The sequence below is a fragment of the Ammospiza caudacuta genome, chromosome 16, assembly GCF_027887145.1.
Source record: "Ammospiza caudacuta isolate bAmmCau1 chromosome 16, bAmmCau1.pri, whole genome shotgun sequence".
In the NCBI taxonomy this organism is placed as follows: domain Eukaryota; kingdom Metazoa; phylum Chordata; class Aves; order Passeriformes; family Passerellidae; genus Ammospiza; species Ammospiza caudacuta.
In genome coordinates, this window is record NC_080608.1 from 12,279,529 (window position 1) to 12,294,031 (window position 14,503).

Below are 14,503 nucleotides of genomic sequence, written 5' to 3' on the forward strand. Positions count from 1 at the left end.
GCCCCCTTTCTCAGCCAGAAATAACTTCTGTCCCTGGCTGGACCTTGGCATCTGGGCTGGAGCCCGGCACGGCTTGGGGCGAGCAGCAGGAGCCTGAGGGGGCCAGGGAGGGCCAGCAGAGGCCACCGGGTGCTGGTGGCTGCAGCTTGGCTTCAGCCTCATCCCCAGCACAGCAGGAGAAGCATCTTCAGTGCCCCAGAAGCATCTGGGGTATCCCCTGGCCAGGTAGGGAAGGTGAGGCCCCACGTGGGGGTCAGCAGGTGGGTGGGTGCACAGGGCTTGGGGATGTCCTTGGAAAAGGGGACAGCACCACTGTGGGGGTCAGGGTACGGTCTCCCTGGAGGGGGGCAGAGGGAAGGATGGGGTGCAGGTCCCTGGCTCATTGTGAGGATGGTCAATGCTGAGCTCAGAGCTGGCAGGGAGCTGTGCCAGGCACCCCAGCCCCACGGGAACCCCGGCACTGCAGGGCCCTCAGGGGAAGCTGCCCTGCATCAGCCCGAGCTGAGCAGTGCCAGAGGCACCAAACAGGGTGGAACAGCACTTGGGGAGCCGAGTGTCCCAGCAGCACAGGAGGGCTCTGCTGCAGGTGGGCAGCTCAGGGGGCTCACACTGGAGCTGGTTTCCAGCCACCTCTCCACATTGGAGCAACTCAGCTGAGTGGTGCCATGATCCTTCTTGCTGCTGGCTGGGCTCACCATCTCCCTGCAGGTTCAGGGCTGCAGCTCCTGCACCCTGGGAGCCAGCAGCTGAAAATAGCTCTGCTAAGTCGGAGGTGCTGGGGGGGCAGTAGCCAGGGCCCCTGCTCGGCCAGCACCTGCTGCTCTGAGGGCACCTAGGGCACAAGGACAACAGCTCACTGTGGGAAAAGACAGGGGCGAGGACAGTTTCTGCCCTAAAGAAAGGCAGAGAGGAAGAAGGACAGGCAGGGGCTGAAGGACAGTGTGATATGAACATTCCCTATGTCTGTTGAAGGGGACAGAGAGCGGTGCAAGAAGATGCTTAGGGGTGATGCTGACCAGGGGAGATGCTCAGCTGAATCCTAGCACCTCTCTGGGGCATGCCTGGGGCTGACATGTTCCCATGTTTGGTGTCACTCCTGGAGTGCCTTTCTCTTCCAGCCTGACAGGATCCATCCCCCTCGCCCAGAGCTGCCCCAGGAGCACGGCAGCAGGTGATGGCCATCATGAGACCGGGCCCTGAAAATGGTAAGGGAGTGCAGGTGTGTCACCAGCCCCAGGACAGTGCTGGCCTCCCTGCCTAGGGGCCAGACCCAGCTCTGGTTGAGGCCACTTGCCCTGTTTTTGCTGGAACAGTCCATGCACAGGGTGGGAGAGGCTGCTTGAACATCTGGAGCTCCCTGGCACTCCTCACACCGAGGAAACGCCAGTCCCTGAGGTGGGCAAATGGCCCAGCCACAGAGCAGAGACCCCGACAAGGGGACACACGGTCTGTGCTGCCTTGGGGGGGTCCCCAACCCTGCAGCATCCTCAGCTGTAGCTGTGCTCTCCAGCCTCCTCAGAGCCCCAGCTGGACCTGGGGAAGAAGATGAGCACAACACAGGACCTGATGATCGAGGAGCTCTCCCTGCCCAACAACCGCGGCTCCCGGCTCTTCCAGCAGCGCCAGAAGCGCGTGCAGCGCTTTGTCTTTGAGCACCCCAGCGGCTCCAGGCAGGTGGGTCTGAGGCCAGCCCTTCCCTGGCCCTTGCAGCCTTTCCAGGGAAGGAATTCCTGATTCCTGCCAGGGTCAGTGGTCTCTCTGCAGGGCAGCCATGGTTGGCTGACTGCTATGCAGAGGTGAGGGGGGAGGAGAGATGTCATGGTGGGCTGGGCATGGAGATGGGCAAACATGGGGTTCAACATCCAGGAAAGAGGGGGATCATGCTGATCCCCCTCTGCACCCACTGACTGTCTCCTGCAGCTCCCAGGGCAAGGGGTAGGCGGGTCCCACCACACTGGGAAAGGTGGTCCAGAAGGAACAGTGAATGAGCACATGGTGAGTAGATGGAGGAAGCTCTGAGGTGCTTTCAAGCACCCCCTGAGTTCCAGATGGGGCAGGGGGAGCTCCCCCTGTGCCTGTTAATTCTCCCCTCCACAGGCAGGTGAAAATGCTGGGGGCCAGGAGAATTATCACTCCGAGCTCCACATAGCAGCATCACCCCAAGGTGGCCCCCCAGAAGTACCCAAGAAGTCAGAGAAGGTCCTGCACATGAGCAAAGTGCTGAACCCCAGTGCCCTGGCCCCAGGTAAGTCAAAGCTTCCTGCACCTGAACCCAGCTCTGCTGTGATCTCAGCAACAGGGGGCTGGAGGCAGTGAGCTGCTGCTTGCTCAGGGGTCTGCCCAACCCTCCTCCAGAGATTTTATGTGTACAAATATGTATGTATAGATACAGAAATATACATATGTTAGAGATACTCATTCCTGCACCAGTAACAGGCCGTGGCCATGCAGAAACCAGGCTGTTCCCAGCCCCCTGGCTCTGGCCCCAGCACCCACACTGTGTCTCTCCCCTGCACAGGGTACTCCAGCCCCCTCAAAGAGATCCCCCATGAGAAGTTCAATGCCACTGCCATCCCCAAGGGCTACCGGTCCCCGTGGCAGGAGCTGTTTGGTGACAGGGACAATGCTGTGTACAGCAAGAACCCGCCACCCATGAGACCCCCTGCGTGGGACTTCAGGAGCTTCAATAGGTAACGGGGGCTGACACCACCAGCCACAACAGCCCTTGGCCAAGCCCTTGAGCCTCCAGGAGCACCCAACATCCTGCCAGGGAAATGTAACCATTGATGTCCTCTTTATACCCCAGAGGGGCTCAGGATGCTCTTTTCTTACTCAGGAGCTCCTCTGTGGCTCCCTGCTGCCTCCAGCAGCTCTGCCCCAGATCTCCTCTCAGCTCCACTACTGGGCTCACACACCCTTAAGCAGCTTGATCTCACTGGGTAACCTCAGTGAGAGGGATGAAATTTGGGAGGACCATTTCTTACAAACATGGCCCTGGAGTAGGAATCACTCCAGTTCCCAGCTGGGCTCAGCTCTGGGCTGCATGGAGGAATGACACAGTGCCAAGTCTCTTTCCTAATTCCCTTAAGGTATTCAAGCAGCTGCTGGAAGCAGTGGGGGTATAAGGTTAATCTTCCCACAGAGTGCTAAGAGGTGACCAGATTCCTTCCAAGCACCTGCTGGAGCCCAAAGCCTCCAGGCCAGGGCAAGCTCCCTGCCCTCTGGCTGCTTCTGGGGGAGCACAGCTGGTGCCCCCTCACACCCCCAAATTACACTGGGGTCAAGGGTGGGACCCTGGAGCAAAGGCTGCCAAGACAGATCTCCTTTCTGGAAAGGAGTTTAGGGGGGATCCAGGAGATGGAGATCTGCTGGCAGCAAAGCATCAGCAGCCCATGGCAGAACAAGGAGAACTGAAGTTTTAAGCTGAATATCATCCCAGGGAATCAGCAAAAAGAGTCCTGTCTGTCCTCCTCCCTGAAATTCTCTGTGATGAGGATGGAATTACATTGGCTTTGGTGGCCTGGCCAAAGTCACCTTCCAGTAGTCAAGTTCCCACTGGAGTTTCCCCCTGGGACACAGCACTGGTCCCCAGCAGACCATGTGCCAACAGCAGCAGCAGCTCCCCAGGGCTGGATTTGAAGCGTGCTGTGCTTTCAGCACTTGGCAGAAGGGGCTGTGAGGGCTTTTCCTTGTGGGAAAAGCCATCCTAAAGAGCAAAGATGAGCCTGGCCACCACCATCCCTTTGCTGCTCTCCTCCCCCTCAGCCCTGGGGCTTTGCCATGTGGCTGTCCTTGAGGAGTTAGAGCCAAGGAGGGGCTGCAGGGGGAGGACAAGGAGCTGCTGCAGACACTTGGCTCTTTTCTTTCAACATTTAGCCATGTTTCTGCCTCAGGATTTATTTATGGACAGGGACTGAAGCAAGGGCATGTTTCTGAATAATACTCTACCCTGTACCATTTCTCCCCTCTCACACACTGCCTTTCTATTTTAAGTCTTCAACTGTAATTTAATACAGATGGATGCTAATTTAACTCCAAGGCTCTTGCCACCTCCTTTAATTCTTCAGTGAGGCAGGAAGATTCAGAAAGCCAATCTGCTTTTAACTGGGCTTTTCACAATTTTCCAAGCTTTTAAATCACTTCTCAGTTCAAATACCAAGCCACAGACAAACTTTTTGGAACAAGCTGGCTATCGAAAAGCCAGTGGTCTTGCCTAAGGCTAGCTGAATCCCAGCACAGCTCTCTCTCACGGGTCACAGAGCAAGGGCAAGTCCACCATCTCCACAACAACTGCGTTAAAGCAGACTGATTTATCCACAATTTAAGATATTCAGACTGATGCAAAAACCTGGGCCACCTTGCTAAGATGTGCTGCTTTAAGAGAGAGTGAAAACCAAGCTTTGACAAAGACTGTCTTTTCCCAAAAGAAAGTTCCTAGAACAAACTTGTCTCATTTGCCTTTCCCCTCTTATTGCAAAACAGTGCCACGTTATTCATGTTCTAGCTGTGCTTCCCAAAGCAAACATTCCCAGTTTTGCCTCACTGATAACTCAGCCCCATGTGCTGCTCCAAAACCAACATTCTTGGCTTTTTGGGGGCTGGCACACTTTTCCCCAGTCCCTTTCCACATTTCTCCAGAAAGAGATGACAGCTCTTGCCCCCACACTGCTCCTCCTGTTAGTCATTGTTCAGGAGGAGCGGTCCCAAAAGGCAGGATGGAGGCAGGGCCAAGAGAGCTGCATGTGCTGGTGTGATCCAGAGCAGTGTCAGCCCCAGCCCTGTGCAGGACACAGGAGCTGCAGATGAGGCACTCTCAAGACCAGGGGTTTGTCACTGTTACTGGTTTGAGACTAAGCCCTTCCACGTGCAGAACACTTCCACCAACACCCAGGCATCAAACCCCACTCTTCAGGCTTGAGTTGAGGTGGGCTCTGTACCAGAGAACCATCCCAGTGGGCTGGCAGGGCTCTAACAGTGTCCTGGGGAGGAAGAGGAGGGTTAGGCAATGCAACAGGCATTGCTACATTGTGCTGGGCTCAGTAAATCCAAATTTGTTTTTTCTAACACCTTCACAACACGGCCAGCCTCTCCTTGGGACTAAGTGTGCTTCTCCTTGTGCTGCAGGACCCCAGCCCCGTTTGACAGGGCGTTGGTTGGTGAGCTGTTCTCCCTGCCCACCGTGGAGCTGGATAACCTGAGTGTGCTGGAGGTGATTTCCCACAGGCCCAACTTCAACAGGGTGGCCCAAGGCTGGGTGCGGATCCTGCCGGAGAGCGAAGAGCTGTAGGACGTGTTCCCTTCCCCATGGCCACGGATGGTTCCCTCACTGGACTCAGACATGCTCACAGGAGAGGGGAGGGAGGGCAGGAATCCTCCATGGAAGCTCAGCTGGTGGGCTTGGGTTGTCATCTTTGAGTGGGGTTTGAATGAGCTCGAGTGTGGGACCATTCTGAGCTCCCCTTGCAGTCAGTGCCAAGCCAACCAGCCAAGCCCTCACTGTTAATCCAGCAGATCCCTGCAAGCTCCCACAGAGCCTGTCCTCTCCCCTGCCTCATGGAAAACAGCAGCACCACCAGCTGCAACACACCAAGGCTGCCTCACTGCATCCTCACTGGCACACGAGACCTGCTCGCACACCTGGTGCTTTTGCAGAGAAATTCCATCTTCAGGACAGCTCTGCATCTGTCATTGCAGTCAGGACACAGAGAGGAGGTGATAATGGAAGAGCAATAATAAAACAAGTTACTTGAGGCACTGGCACGTTTAAAGTACCTACCTTGAGCTTGGCTGGACAACAACAAATGTTTACCAATACAGCACAGCCATGATAGAGGGGAGAGGAATGCTGGGAGTTGGAAACTTGTGCTCTGTTTTCCAGAAGCTACTGGCTAGCACTTGGCAGCTATTTCCCCTTCCTACTGCCCTTTGCATGTCTTGCTTGAACATCTAATCCAGGCTCTCTGAGTGACTTATGACAGGTTTGCTTCATGTAGTTGGTCAATGATCAGGCCCTGCAGAACCACAGCAGTGTGAGGATGTGCCAGGGCGCTCTGGTAACTTCCACACCAGTGGGAATGAAAAGCAGCACAGCTGTGCCTCCAGAGCAAGCACAGGCTTTCTTGGGAATGTGGAAATCAGCAGTGAGGATCCAACTACACCTACATTTCTAGCAGTGACACACAGTGGGACATGCAGCTAACAACAGCTACAGTCACCAGAATACCTGGGGAACCCCATTCACAAAAACCTCTGACTCAACACAGGCTTCCTTCAACTGCTTTTGTCAGGTTCTTAACATTACCCTTTCTTATACTCCCAAAAGCACCAGGATAAAAGTTCCTTTTTCCACCACTGTGGTTAAATGGGGCAAGTTGTGGTAAAATTGCAGTTAGCAGCTGCCTCATTTGTGAAGTTTGTAACGCTGTGCAGAGCAAACCCCACGCAGGGATTCTGCTGCCACAACACATCATTCAGGTGGGAAGCTTTCATTACTCAGTTTCCCACAGAAGCAGGAGGGGGCAAGCAAGCAGAAAGAAAAATGGTTTGTTCCTTAGAAACAATAAATCTGTGATGTTTAATTGCTGCTCTGTTCCAGTTCCATTTCTCTCCTCTTTGTCCAGCATCTGCAGAATCTAGGCACTCCGGGTTACTGGCTGGTTACTGGAAATAATAAATAAATTGGGATGATGTGAAGTCTCCTGCATGCCAAATCTGTTACAGCATTCACAGGTTCTGGCTACAGACACTCTGGACCAGAGCAGTGCAAATGCCACAGCTCTCTCCCATCCACCAGCATGTCCAACACACCCTGGGTGAGCTCTCCCCTGACAAAAGCAGAACTAATCACCCATACACAAAGCCCAGCTCTTTCTCCATAGAAAGCCAGCCTGTGGTGCCACAAGTTCTACTCCTCCTCTGCTTTGTTTTCTTGTCTTTTCTTAACCAAGAAGTCAGGAAAAAGGAGGGAGAAAAATTCTGTACAGTGGTAAGGCCAAGCCATGGGTTTGGCAGGTCTGATGAACTCATTTTTCAACTCCTATTCAGTCCTGGTTTAATACCTCATTAGAATAATACATCATTAGTTACCTGACAGAAAAGTCTCTGGTTACATTTTTACAGTCCATAACATTCCAACTGAGGATATCAAATGGCTAGAAAAGGGTTTGGTTTTGTTTTTCCAGAAGTTTATTTCAAAAGTGTGCCAATGGGATACACAGCTAGTACTGCAATTCTGGTACCCCAGACCCACAGACCCCTGACAGCCCTTCTGTCTGTCCCCCACCCACCCCCCACACTAACAGAAAGACCTGGGACATATCAAGAACCCGATTATAAGTGGAGACACGGAGCTGAGCTTGCCCTGTGGCTGCAAGCAGGGAAATAAGGCATCTCTAGCTCACCCACAGCTCAACATATGGTGCTACCATGGTAACTAGAAAATAACATTTACTTCAAGGATGAGGGTGGCAGGACGTGCTAGGGGCTGCTGTGCTTTCCTGCGTGGGCACCCATCCTCTGGGGATCCTGGGATGGGTAGTGGATGGGGCCTGGGGCTCTCATGAAGGGAGGTGGGGGCCCCATGGCGTGGAACATGTGTGGTCCAAAACCTGCAGAAACAAAAGTTGGCAGCTTCAGGCAAAGCAAAAGAAAACCTGTTGTGTGTGTACTGCTGCTTCAAAGTGCTGATACCACAGCTGGCTGACAGCTGTAACCCACAAATGTGCACATCTCCCATCTCCCCAAACTCCTGCCCTCTTTTCAGTACAACTAGGGCCAATCCCTACCCAACACACATCCTTACAAATAAAAGCTGGTGGGGGGACTGGGCAGGTGTCTCTTATACCCATCTAAATGTTTCCTACTCAACCACAGAGCAGAGCAAATACATCTGTTAGAGTCCAAAATTCCATTAAAAAGAAAAAAAAAGTATCTCTGGATAGATATATAGAAAGCCAAGGACATGCCAGCATTCAACCATCTGCAAAATTACCCTTTCAAGTCTGGGTTAATGTGCCATTTACACAGCCAGCAAAAGCACTGAGTATGTCTCGGTACCAGTAATCAACGTGCCTGGGAATTTGCAAGCAAATACCAACCACAACAGGCAGCTCAGTTCAATTAAACTGTGCTGACAGCTCAGTTTAGCTCATCCATTTACACTGTGTGATCAGGGATGAGGAAAATGAGCTCAGGAGGAAGAGACTGTCTAACACTGAATTTCACACCCCTCTGGAGGGGGAGGCACACGTACCTGGAGGCGGCGGTGGAGCGATGCCAGGAGGGGGTGGCAGGGCAATGTTCACCACGGCTGAAGGGCCACTTGGAGGTAGATTGAAGTAATTTGCAGAAGCCTCCTCTTCTGCAGCTGGAGGAGGGGGGAGGGCTGCAGAAAAAGTACATATAGTTATGGAAAATCTCTCAGGCAAGACAAGCAGAGGTGTCTGCCTTCAGACACGGAGCACAACCCATGCTTTCACAAGGGCAAACTGTTTTTACTATTTCATGTATGAACTGGAGTGAGAAGCTGAACTGCCCTGAAACTCCAGTCACCACATTCCTTCATCTGAAACCAACTTTGCTTTGTCCATACACAACACTCACTGGACATTAAAAGTGTGGGTTGCAAGTATCTGTGAGCTAAGGAAGTTGAATTCAGCTTTAACTTTTCACTCATCACATAAAGAACTCTCTTTTCATCAAGGATCTGCTCCTAGACAAAGCTCATCTCCCATCCAGCTGGATGTGCTGCAAACCTCCTGTAACTGCTCTGGGCACACCACAGCCTCTACCATCCTGAACTGTCACTGCTCCTGGAAGTTTAACAGCAGTCTCACTGGTGGAAGTGGGTCAGCATTAAGTGTTTCAGGGATGAATACAACTCCTTTACCTCCAGGAAGTCCTGGAACTGGCTCCAGCTTTATCCCCGATTCTGTAGTGCCTTCCTTGTCCTTTTCTTTTCCTCTTGCTGCCTGGGACCTGAAAAACAGACAAAAGTTTGAGAGCAAGGATGAGAAAAGCAGGATAAGGAGATATTTACATCACAGTGGCTTCACACTATCTATTCCAGATCTATTTCTTCAGGCCAAAGACAAAAAACTCACAGAACATCAGACAGATGGTACCAAGTTTGCAAACAGTGTTCACAGGAGATGGACTAGGAAAAAAGCTACCAAAGCTCATCCATAATCCTCAACCAAGAAATCCTTTATGCTGTTTGTGTCATCTCCAAGCCAGATCCCATTGTAAAAATAAAACCAAAATGCAAGAGGACCCCAAATATTTACCAAACAAGTATCAACTTCTGCATAATAATCCTGGTGGTCAAGACTGTAAACTGAGAGAAGAACTTGCAAATCCTCAAGGCTTCCTCCCCCCACACTTACCTTCCCCATTTGACATTGAGCCTGCGGCCGTTGACGATGAGTTTGTTGAAGGATTTCTCAGCAGCCACCTCTGCAGCCTGCCTGGTGGCAAACTGGATGAAAGCACATTGCTGCCTCTGCACCACCGTGATCGTCCGGATCTCCCCAAACTGGTAGAAGTGATTTCTGTATGGGACAAAAAAATGTATTATGATTCTCCACTCCTCCCAGTCACAGGGTATAGAGCAGGTGAGATAGGCATGCTCAGAAACTTTGTCTTCTCCATTTCCAGCTCGAACTAATCATTAGAAATCAATAATCAATCAGTTAATCATAATTAGCCTCCATGCAATTATGGAGCAATTAAAGCTCTGCAGCACCTTCTCAGTAGCTAGCTAGAGGATACAGGACCTCCTTGTAAAAAGGGTTACACAGTATCCCCAACAGCACAAAGGGATGGCTCATCTTTAAAGAGATACATTTTAATCAAAGCATTTGAAATGTGCCTGCTTGTTCTCCAACAAGCGGGCACTCCTCTGCACTTGCCCACCAACCAGTTCCCCATTAAAAAAACCTGAAATCCAGATTTATTTTTGTTCCTCACTTGAAGAGCCATTATCAAAGTGTCAAACAAAAAGGCAAGGGCAATACAAATTCACCAACATACCGGAGATCTGATTCAGTGATGGTATCTCCAAGCCCTCCAACATACAGTGTAGTAATAGTCTTGTCCTCAGGAGGATCTAGACGAGGCATAGTTGATGCTCGTTTCAGAAGTTTGTCAGCCACAGGATCATTAATTCCATAGTAACGATCCTTGATGTTCTGGTCAGCCAGAGGATCATCTGGATCTGTAGGTTTCTCATGTCTAAGGTTCAGCAAACAAAGCACTTTATAACATCAGGGATGACTGAATGGATTAAAATTACTGTAGCTGCCAGTTTCCCTTCTCAAAGCCTCGGGTCAATTATATCCTTAACCCTGTCCACATAAACATGCCAAAATGGAACAAAGCCCTGAAGACTTCAGCTGCAGCCAGGACTGCGTCAAGTTCTGAATGAATGGTGCTTCTGACAGCTCAGCACTCAGCACTACAAAACACAAGAGCTGGGTTTGAAACGGCCTCTTGTTCAAATACAAAGATCTCTGCTTGAGGGGACTGACGCCACAAAGGGGAAAAATTGACTACACAAGAGAAGAGCTGCAGTCACTGCTTTGGCAAAGGACACAGCCAACTTCTCACAAACCAACTTCTACCACAGAGATTCATTTGCTGGCACTGGATGCAAGTGTTGCCCTGACCCAAATCACTGTAGTGTCTCCTGCCCACTGCAGCATCTCCAAGGGAAGTTGCATCTGCCTGTGGTGCAGAGGTGGACTGTCCAAGCTGTGTCTGTACCTGTAGGGACACTCCTCTCCTCTCTTGCACTCTCCTTTCACCCAGAAGGAACAGATGTGAGGACGGTTGCGTTTGTAGTATGGAGTGGTTCGGGCCAGCTTCAGCAGCATGTCACTGGTAGAAGTAGCTTTTCCTAGTGCACCAACTGGTCTGGTGCCATCAGAATTGGCTATCTAAAAGCAGGCAGAACACAAATAATTATGTGTATATCAGCACTGAACACTAGTGCATAGAATCAGAGCAAGCAAGTGGTTTTAAGAGAAGCTAGGTCACTGCTGCCCTTTCCTCCCCACACACAGGCACACAAAAACCATGATCATGGCTGGCTACACTCACCTCTCGCTCCATGTTCTGGGTGTAGTATTCTTTGTTGACGTCAGATTTAGGCATTTCATCCTTAAGGGAGAGTCCTGCATCCCGGACTTGGATAGGCAAACCTAAAATGAAACAAAAAACCCCAACCAATCCATATGAAGAACAAGCTGAAAGAGCAGAAAGAGTGATTTCTGTAACCTGCAGTGACCAGAGGTAAATCATCTGCTTCTCAGGGAAACCACTCTGCCCTTGAACCTCTGAAGAGACAAGACCTGCTCATCTCAAAGACTGTGCAGTGCCAATTACATGCACACATTTAAAGTGATTCCACCAGCTCCCGTTTCAGAGGGCAGCTCCCTGTCCTGGATGAGGTTTTTGGGTACACACCATACTCCAGGTCGAGCAGGCAGGTCTGACAGACATTCTTCAGCTTGCTGCAGGTCTGGCACACTTCTGTCTTCTTGAAGCGCATCCGCACGCCGGGGCACCAGCGGAACACCGTGAAGGGCCTGGCACAAATCTGGGACACAAAGGGGGCACTTGGTTCACCCTGCACACAGCTACTGTCTGCTCCTGCATGGAAACACACTCCAAACCCATCCAGCTTCTCCAAACCATAAACACAACTTCTTTGTCCTAAAGCTAAAATTCAGAGCTCAGGAAAAACTCGTTTCTAATTGGGGTTTTACTTTGACAGGAATAAGTGTTAGGGAAGCTGGTTTTTTTTTGACTGCTGTTTTTATTTTTATTTATTGCATTTATTTATTTCTTTATTTAAATGCAGATCTACTCAAAGATAAATAAATTCTCTTTGATTCCAGGTGATGTCAGTGTGGAGCTTCTAGAGATGAATTACAATGATGAGTACATCAGGCACCAGCACAGCAGCAACCTGCAGGAGGTCATGAGAGCTTTGGTGCAGAAGAGTGATGTTCCCTCTTATCTCATGGAATGATGTATTTGCTTCCTCTGCAGGTACAGCCTGAGCTCATAATACAATCTCAGTATGTGCAGACTCCAAATTACACCTTTTCTCTACCTCAGATGAAAACTGATAAAAGGGCAAAAATTTAATTTCCCTCAGTCCAGGCAACACTGAGTATTTTTTGTTCTTGGAAATAACTGTGGCTTATTTCTTGGACAGCCAACACAAATCACCAAATAGCCATTAATAACATACACAGTAAAACCCAAACTCCAGGTATTTTGCACTTCTCAGTAAAAACAACCAACTCACCCAAGAAAACATGGATCATTTAAAATCCTGCAATAACTTCACATATAGTACAAAAGTATTTGCAAAACCTTATTTTGATAAACATGAAAACTTGTTTAGACAAACTCAGGATTTGCTCAATAATTTTACTATTTTAGAACCAACTGACTTTGTCTAACAAGCACAGTAGACCGACCTAAAAATTAAAGTAGTTACATAAATATTTTAAGTTAACCCAGATAAGCACTCTTCTGAAGCTGACAGGTTTTTAATCATTAAAATGGATTGTTCCTAGATCTGCACCAATTTTGACAATCTTTCTTCAAAACACACAAACATACCTTGCATTCTTTTCCATATTTTTCTTTGGTCTGAAATATAGAAAAATAAAAATGAAACATATCATTGATATGATAACACAGTAGGTGTTTTTATATTTATGCTGCATTTAGATACACTCATCCCTATGTATTTGGTTTACACCTTGGGAAGTCAACAGGACAAAAAATAATAAATTCTAAATACTCTCAATACACTTTTGGTTTAGAAACTTTCAAGTAACAGAGTACCTCAAGTCCCACCTCCTGTACTGATGAAAGGTGAGAATGAAAAGGAGCATTATCAGCTCTTTTTAAGGAAAGGTGATGTTACATTAAATAACCCATGGAAACAAACAGGTTTAGAAATATCCCCCACAGTAGCATTAGGGTTCTGTTTCATAAGAACAAACCAATCTCTCTGAGAAAATTTGTGGAACATGAATATGAAGGAGATAATGTCAATGTAGGTCATGGGCAACCAGGCCAGGCAGAGAAAAGCAACAGAACATGGACTGACTCACCCTGCACAGAGCAAACCCAGGAAAACAAACAGGAATTTAAACTACCTTCATAAACCACTTTTAACTTAATTTTAGAGGTGGGTATTTGGCACATTTTAGAAATTGCACTTATTAGAATTTGAGCAGCTCACAACTGTCCATGTTGGAGCTTGCCAACACTAAAATTTCATTTTCTACCATTTCCTGCACTCCAGACACTGGACTGGATCATCTTCTCTCCTTTGTCATTGATTTGTTCTTAAATCACACCTCTAACTGTGATATTACACACCAACAACAGCTGGAACCAGATCCTGTTGTGCAGAACCAGCTGTTCAGCAGTGTGTGCTCATTTCAGCACCTCCTCCTGTACCCGGCCCTATTTCAGTCCCCAAACCCAGTTTTAGGGCCAGCACAGAGAGAGGGAAGGGCTGCAGGGCCCAACAAGCACCTACCATCCGAATGTAGGGATTTTCTCCAAGACATGTCTGGCACAGGATAGGGAAGTCCTGAATGGAGCAAGAAGAAAATCAGGAATTTTTAACAAGCTCTGCCACCACAACAGCATTCAAGTCACACTATGAAAAATTATCTAGTTTAACTCATCAGACAGATTAAAAGATGCAAATGGTTTCAGAGACACTGGGAGAGCTGCAAACCATGACCCAGGCCCAGCTTCTTGCAGAATGATAATCTGCCGGCTATTATACTTGGAGTAAATCTTAGAATAACCAAGTAAAAATCGTATTCTTGAGATGTGAACCTGTCAGCGCCCGGACTGCAGCAGGCGACACCGCCCCCGTTATCCCTCAGCAGCGATTGCCTGCACTGGGCCCGCTCTGGGGAGGCTTCAGCAGGAAGGGACGCGGCCAGGGGCACCCGAGGGGCCCAGCTCGGCCCCGCAGCTGCTGCAGCCCCTCAGGGCGGCGCGGGGGAAGGAGCGGCGGGCAGCTCGCTCCCTTTGGGCCGCGGGGAGAGCCGGGGAACCGCGGCACAGCCTCAGCCGAGCTGGCGGGTCCCCAGGGCGGGTGAAGGGTCCCCACGGCAGCTGGCGGGTCCCCAGGGACGGCAGCGGGTCCCCAGGGACGGCAGCGGGTCCCCCTGGCAGGTCCCAGCCCCGGGGCCGCCTCCCCGCGCTCCGCCCGCCTCGCGGCCTTGTCGCCCCCCGCGCTCCCGCGGCGGAGCCGAGCCCGCCGGCCCAGACCCGCCCCTCCCGGCTGCCCCGGCCCCTCGCGGCCGCCCCGCTCACCGCATCCTCCCAGTTCTGCCGGTTGTACGTGTTGGAGCCCAGCGATGTGGACATGGCGGCCCCGCTCCGCTGCCGGCAGGCGGCGGCCGGAAGTGACGCCACTTCCACCAGCGCCGTGACGGAAAAGGCGGGCTGCGGCAGC

At 50.4% G+C, this 14,503-nt stretch overlaps 2 protein-coding genes across 2 annotated transcripts; one reads left to right on the forward strand and one right to left on the reverse strand.

Moving 5' to 3' along the window:
• Positions 1 to 61: 61 nt before the first annotated feature.
• Positions 62 to 6,578, forward strand: MYOZ3 (myozenin 3). The gene is made up of 7 exons (XM_058815384.1): positions 62 to 225; positions 1,119 to 1,205; positions 1,511 to 1,674; positions 1,921 to 1,995; positions 2,098 to 2,245; positions 2,519 to 2,690; positions 5,125 to 6,578. Exons 2-7 carry the CDS (start codon positions 1,175 to 1,177, stop codon positions 5,285 to 5,287), a joined length of 753 nt encoding a protein of 250 aa, XP_058671367.1. The 5' UTR covers positions 62 to 225; positions 1,119 to 1,174; the 3' UTR covers positions 5,288 to 6,578.
• A 715-nt stretch (positions 6,579 to 7,293) lies between these two features.
• Positions 7,294 to 14,448, reverse strand: RBM22 (RNA binding motif protein 22). Its single transcript, XM_058815315.1, has 11 exons — positions 14,362 to 14,448; positions 13,568 to 13,621; positions 12,634 to 12,663; positions 11,464 to 11,596; positions 11,098 to 11,198; positions 10,762 to 10,934; positions 10,030 to 10,230; positions 9,384 to 9,548; positions 8,888 to 8,976; positions 8,252 to 8,383; positions 7,294 to 7,607 (listed from the first exon to the last, which is right to left on the reverse strand). Exons 1-11 carry the CDS (start codon positions 14,413 to 14,415, stop codon positions 7,477 to 7,479), a joined length of 1,263 nt encoding a protein of 420 aa, XP_058671298.1. The 5' UTR covers positions 14,416 to 14,448; the 3' UTR covers positions 7,294 to 7,476.
• Between the last annotated feature and the right edge of the window lie 55 nt (positions 14,449 to 14,503).